The 5962-nt window shown below is 35.7% G+C and overlaps 1 protein-coding gene across 1 annotated transcript; it reads left to right on the forward strand.

Annotated features, from left to right (window-relative positions):
- Positions 1-767: 767 nt before the first annotated feature.
- On the forward strand, positions 768-4815 carry LOC129896350 (cold-responsive protein kinase 1-like). The gene is made up of 8 exons (XM_055972225.1): positions 768-1338; positions 2339-2736; positions 2826-2951; positions 3046-3173; positions 3281-3491; positions 3580-3811; positions 3897-4047; positions 4430-4815. Exons 1-8 carry the CDS (start codon positions 971-973, stop codon positions 4742-4744), a joined length of 1929 nt encoding a protein of 642 aa, XP_055828200.1. The 5' UTR covers positions 768-970; the 3' UTR covers positions 4745-4815.
- Positions 4816-5962: the final 1147 nt, after the last annotated feature.

Genomic DNA, 5962 nt, shown 5'->3' on the forward strand with positions numbered 1-5962 from the left:
TTTCTTAATTGTTTCTTATTTATTTTTTAAGAAAAGAGTTTTGTATGGTATCAATATACCGACGGAGTATCATAGAGAAAATTATGAAAGTCACAATCTTATATGATACCGATATGATATCAATATAACGACGGAGTATCACAGAGTATTAAGCTCAGTCGTATAAGATACCGATATGCTATCAATATATCGACGGAGTATCACAAAGGATTAATTTCACTCTTATATGATACCGATCGATATGATATCAATAGGCGGATGTAGTATCACAGAAGATTAATTCATAGTTATGATTCTGATGTCATGTGCGAAATAAGAAAAGAGAAAGTGGAGTAGACACGTAAATAATTTAGATTATGAATCCATTAATAATAAATAGTTTGAATTAGGTCCAATTTAAGCCTTTTTAATTCAATGATCGGCAGTTGTTTCTTTCATTTTTCACATTTTTTTTTGTAAGTTGCCAAAAGCATCCATAGAATATTAGGAAGCCTCCAAAAAATCCAACTGAATGTGTGTGTATATATATATTTTTATTTTTATTTTTATTTTTATTTTTTTAAAAAAAAGTTCGAGGAAATGCGTGGTTTTCCATTGAATCAATGGTCCCTTAAGTTTACGATAAGTCTATATTTGTCCATATTATATTATTTATACTTTTAGTACAATTGATCCTATAAATTTACAAAGGTTGAACACTTATGATCCAATTGACGAAACAAATGGTATATGTTTTTGAAGTTCCCAAATTACAAAACCACAACAAATAAAGTCTACTTCCATATCTTCATTTTCTCAAAAAAAAAAAGCTTTTATGTCTTAATTCATTTTTGAAGTTTATTGAACTGTGCCACGTAAATTAATTGATAAAGAGAGAGTATACATATTGTTGACTATTCTGCTGTGTAAACGAATCTTTCTTCTTGAAACATCTTATCTTTTTTCCATTCTTTGTATCAAATTCTAAGACATGACTAGTAGCTATGTCTGGTGGTGGCGATTGATGGTGGTAATTATCGGTTCTGTATTGATGCAGAATCCGGTTTTTTCTGAGCCACAAACAAATTTGTTAGGCAAAGGTTGCAGTCAATACAATGCAACAAATTTACCTGATTTCTTCAGAAGGCTTAATGCTAGTTTTGTTGATCTAAGGAACCAATTGTCTAATCAAGACAAGCGATTTGCCACGACACAACAGGCTGTTTATGCTATGATTGAATGCAGAAAGTATCTGTCAAGAGCTGATTGTGTTTCATGTTATGATTCTGCTGTTTCTCTAATCAGAACTTGCTCTGGCGCGAATGGTGCTCGTGTTACCTATGATGGTTGCTTCCTCAGGTGAGTTTAATTCACCTGAAAACAAGCCAGAGTCGGCTATATGAGTTTTTTTTTTTTTTAAATTAGTATTAGTTAGTGATTGAGACTCATCAATTATGTTTGCTTGAACTCTCCAAAATGATGTCATGCTCTTGTCGGATCCCTCCAGAATGCACTACTTTAGGATTGTTGATATTTTTGAAGAATCTGAACAATACTAAATTGAGAAGAGTTAGTGTTGAGGAGATACTCTCTGCTCAATTCTCTGAAATATTCATTTTTGTGTGTTTTTTTGTGGAAATTTAAGTTATTGTTGAACTTGAAGTTCATTTGACTTTGTCAATCCTCTGAGGAATTACTTCTTCAATATACCAACATAGTAGGCTAATAAGTTCCTTAAGGACAGTGAATACACGATCAAAGCTTTTATTTTTTCGAAGAATCATAAATCGTAAATCCAAGAAAACCATCTTGCTTTATGTGAGATCATGATGTTTATCCGGTTGTGGCAATCTTTGATTCAATGAAAATCGTTAAACTCAACACTGAAAAGTTGAACTTCTCCATACATTTTAGCCTGTTATATGTAAACCTATGTTGCTTGGATCCTTAAAAAATATCGTCTGGTGTGTGCTGAATCCTTCAAAATTTAGTCATTTTTAGAGGAGAAGACATTTTTTTAGAAGGATCCAAGCAACATAGATGTACACAACCTTCTGAAAAAGTATGTAAACCTATGTTGCTCGGATCCTTAAAAATATCGTCTAGTGTGTGTTGAATCCTTCAAAATTTAGTCATTTTTAGAGGAGAAGACATTTTTTTAGAAGGATCCAAGCAACATAGATGTACACAACCTTCTGAAAAAGTCTCTTTTCTCAGATGGAAAACACAAAATTACTTTGATAATCAAATTTCCAATTGTTAAATGGTTGATTATATTAGAATGTAGAGATAAAAATGAGAGTAAAATCCTTCTAATAACTTACACGAACTCGTTGCTCTATTGATGTCCTTTTAAAAGGTACGAGAGCAACAACTTCTACCAAGACACTACACTACCGGGAAATGCTGAGATCTGTGGGAATCGAACAGCTTCTCAACCAAATGCTTTAAGCCCTGTGGCACTACAGCTCTTGAATGATCTTAGCAAAGCAACTCCAAGAATTAGTGACTTCTTCACAGCCACAAAGAGGGAAATATCCGGTGTTACTGTCTATGGAGTAGCACAATGTGCTGAAACCATAACGGAAAGTGGCTGCCAAGATTGCTTGACAGTGGCATATAAGAACATAGAAGGCTGTTTACCTAAATATGCAGAAGGAAGGGCTGTTGATGCAGCGTGTTTTATGAGGTTTTCGGATAGAGCTTTTTTTGGTGATAACATGACAACTGATATCACACCATTTCTTGGCGGAGGAGGTAGGAAATGAACCTCTTTTTTTCTCAACTCTTACTGGTATTAGCTCATTTTAAGACGTGTTTATAATTGGTGGTGGTACTGTATGTAGGAAGTTCAAACAAGAAGAAAACTGCCATTATTGGGGGTGTAGTTGGAGGTGTAGGACTTATTTTGATTGTATTGGCTGTTTTCCTATGGTATCGACTATCAAGAAAGCCAAAGGCAGCTGAAAGAGGTCAAATTCGGATGATCATTTCTATATCTTCTTTAGTTCTTTTTCGTCCTTCCGTTTATTTATGTTGTTAACTGATATAGTAGTTCATGTTCAGGTAATATACTGGGAGCAACTGAGCTGAGAGGACCGGTGAGCTATAGCTTCAAGGACCTAAAAATCGCTACCAAAGATTTCAACGAAAGTAATAAACTTGGTGAAGGCGGTTTTGGTGACGTATACAAGGTATGTAACACTATAACAGTTGAAGATCCTAATTTTAGTCATATGGACTTGATTATCTTGAATTTTCGATGTATTATTCATTTGGTGACTCTAATGTTATCGAACAGGGAACTTTGAAAAATGGAAATGTAGTTGCTGTTAAAAAATTAGCAATCATGTCAAGCAGAGCGAAAGCAGATTTTGAGACTGAAGTTCGTCTTATCAGTAATGTCCATCATCGCAATCTCATACGTCTCTTGGGATGTTCTAACAAAGCATCAGACCTACTACTTGTTTATGAATACATGGCAAATGGCAGCCTCGAAAGATACTTATATGGTTGATATTTTTGTCTATCCGGATTACTATTTTCTCTGAGTCAAATCAAGAAAAAGCTAAACTCATCCTACCTCTCATGGTTTTGTAGGCGACAGACGAGGGATGCTCAACTGGAAGCAACGATTCAATATAATCTTTGGCACAGCTCGTGGCCTTGCATACCTGCACGAGCAATTCCATGTCTGCATCATCCATAGAGATATAAAATCCAGCAACATTCTACTAGACGACGAGTTCCAACCAAAAATTGCTGATTTTGGGCTTGTAAGACTTTTACCTGAGGATCAAAGTCATGTTAGCACTAAGTTTGCTGGTACCTTGTAAGTCGAACTTCTCGAGTTTCTGATAACAATAAAAGCATTATGAAAACAATGTGAACAACTCAATGAGATATGATTGATACAGGGGATATACTGCACCAGAATATGCAATTCATGGACATCTAACGGAGAAAGTTGACGTCTATAGCTTTGGTGTTGTCGTTCTTGAAATAATCAGTGGACGGAGGAGCAACGATATACAAATAGAGCCTGTCACTGAATATCTCCTTGAACAGGTCTATTCTTATTTTCAAATATACCATCTTTCATTGAGATAATGGTAAAAATAACACATCTAGACTATCACCTTTTCACGAGTTTCATACCTCAACTGTCATTCCCTTTGTATTAAAACACACCTCGATGTTGAGTTGTCCTACATAAGCATGTTGTCGATTGGGAAAAAATATATTATCAACTCAACATCGAGGTGTGTTTTTAATTAAAGAGAGTTACAGTTTAGGTAGGTAAAGAGATCACAATAGATAGTAGAGGTATAAAACTCATGAAAAAGTGGTAGTTTAAGTGCGTTTTTGACCATCAACTCTTTTACTGCACTTTCTTCCAACTTATCTTTCCCATCCCAAATGCATTTACCTGTGTGGCATGGTGAAATAGGCATGGAAGCTTCACGAAACTGGAACGCATGTAAAACTGGTGGACGAGACATTAGATCCCAATGAATACAATGAACAAGAAGTGAAGAAAGTCATAGAGATCGCGTTAATGTGCACACAATCACCGGCAAATATTAGGCCAAGCATGTCTGAAGTTGTTGTCATGTTATTAAGCGATCGTAGCACAGAATCAAGAACACCATGCAGGCCTACTATCATTAGTATGGATAAGAGTAAACAACTGGACTCATCAATGACTACAGGATCATCAACTTCTACTGCAACCAATACTTTTAGTGATTTCACAGGCCGCTAGTATGTTGTAATAAACAATAACTACGCTTCTGTCACAAACAAGTTTGAGGTCTAAAGATTATGTTGGCACCATAGCAATTAGCAAGACAATTTCTTCCTTCTTTTGTTCCCCCTTCTTTATTTTTTTCCTTGTCCTCATTGTAAGATCGATGATTTGTTAGAAAATTGCATCATTTAGAAGGGATATAACAAGTAAATGTGCCCTTTAAAGGCGTCAATTAACATTTATGCCCTCCAACTTTTGTTTGCACGAGTAGGCACATAAACTATTTTAAAATTGAATAGGTAGATACACGTCCTACATGGCGTGATTTGCCATAAGAAGGCGGAGAATCAGAAGCAGGATGGCATTAAGGGCCGCAAGAGCGCGAGTGAGATGGAAAACCAGGATCGAATTAACGGCCGCAAGGGCGTAACTGAGATGGAAAAGCAGGAGGATCTACATCACATTAACAAGGCTCCGATGATGGTAGGTGTTTACACTCAACTGACTCTTGTATTTGTAATATCGTCTATTGATTAATTAATTGATTGATGCTTCTGTCTTTCAATTTTGCTTCAGGGCATCTCGTTCAACTATAGGCCCTTGCACTTTTGTCCAATCTCACCCCATCTTATTCCTGGAATTTCTCCCAGTGATCCTTCTTTACCATGGCCACCTCCTGAAGAAGAGAAACCCTGGGGTATTGCTGGTCTTGGTCATAATTGGTTCTGAAATCACTAACCTGTAGGATTAAATGTGAACATTCCTATTAAGAATTCTTTGTTATTGTGTTATATCCAGGCTATGTTGTTAGACTTTCCAAAATATTGTTGCACCTATGTTGGATCCTTAAAAAAATTCACTCGGACTAGTTTTGGAGAACCTGATACACTCTGTCGATGTTTTTGAAGAGTTCGAGCAAAAATGTCGAGGAGGAATATACTACCAAATATCATTTCCCATGTCATTGCTATTGTAAGATGAGTTTGTGTCATATGGGACAACAAGAGCTTGTGTGTGTTTGTAAAATGTCATCCAACCAATTGGCAAACTATAGTCAGCTTTCAACAAAATAAATGTTACTAGCAATGAAGATAAAAGGAAAATAATGTATAATATAGAACACTTATCAATTGTGTAATGAATTAACCCCACATCATGGTTGGCTATTCTAATTAATATAGAATCAAACCCTTCTTCATTTTTTTATGATCAATGGTGTCGACTTGTTGAGCC

Source organism: Solanum dulcamara, chromosome 1 (assembly GCF_947179165.1).
Source record: "Solanum dulcamara chromosome 1, daSolDulc1.2, whole genome shotgun sequence".
NCBI lineage: Eukaryota > Viridiplantae > Streptophyta > Magnoliopsida > Solanales > Solanaceae > Solanum > Solanum dulcamara.

Coding starts and splice junctions, on each gene's coding strand:
- LOC129896350 (XM_055972225.1), top strand. CDS start 971: ATGACTAGTAGCTATGTCTGGTGGTGGCGATTGATGGTGGTAATTATC. Junction 3,492..3,579: donor CCTCGAAAGATACTTATATG/GTTGATATTTTT, acceptor ATGGTTTTGTAG/GCGACAGACGAGGGATGCTC. Junction 4,048..4,429: donor CTGAATATCTCCTTGAACAG/GTCTATTCTTAT, acceptor ATGGTGAAATAG/GCATGGAAGCTTCACGAAAC.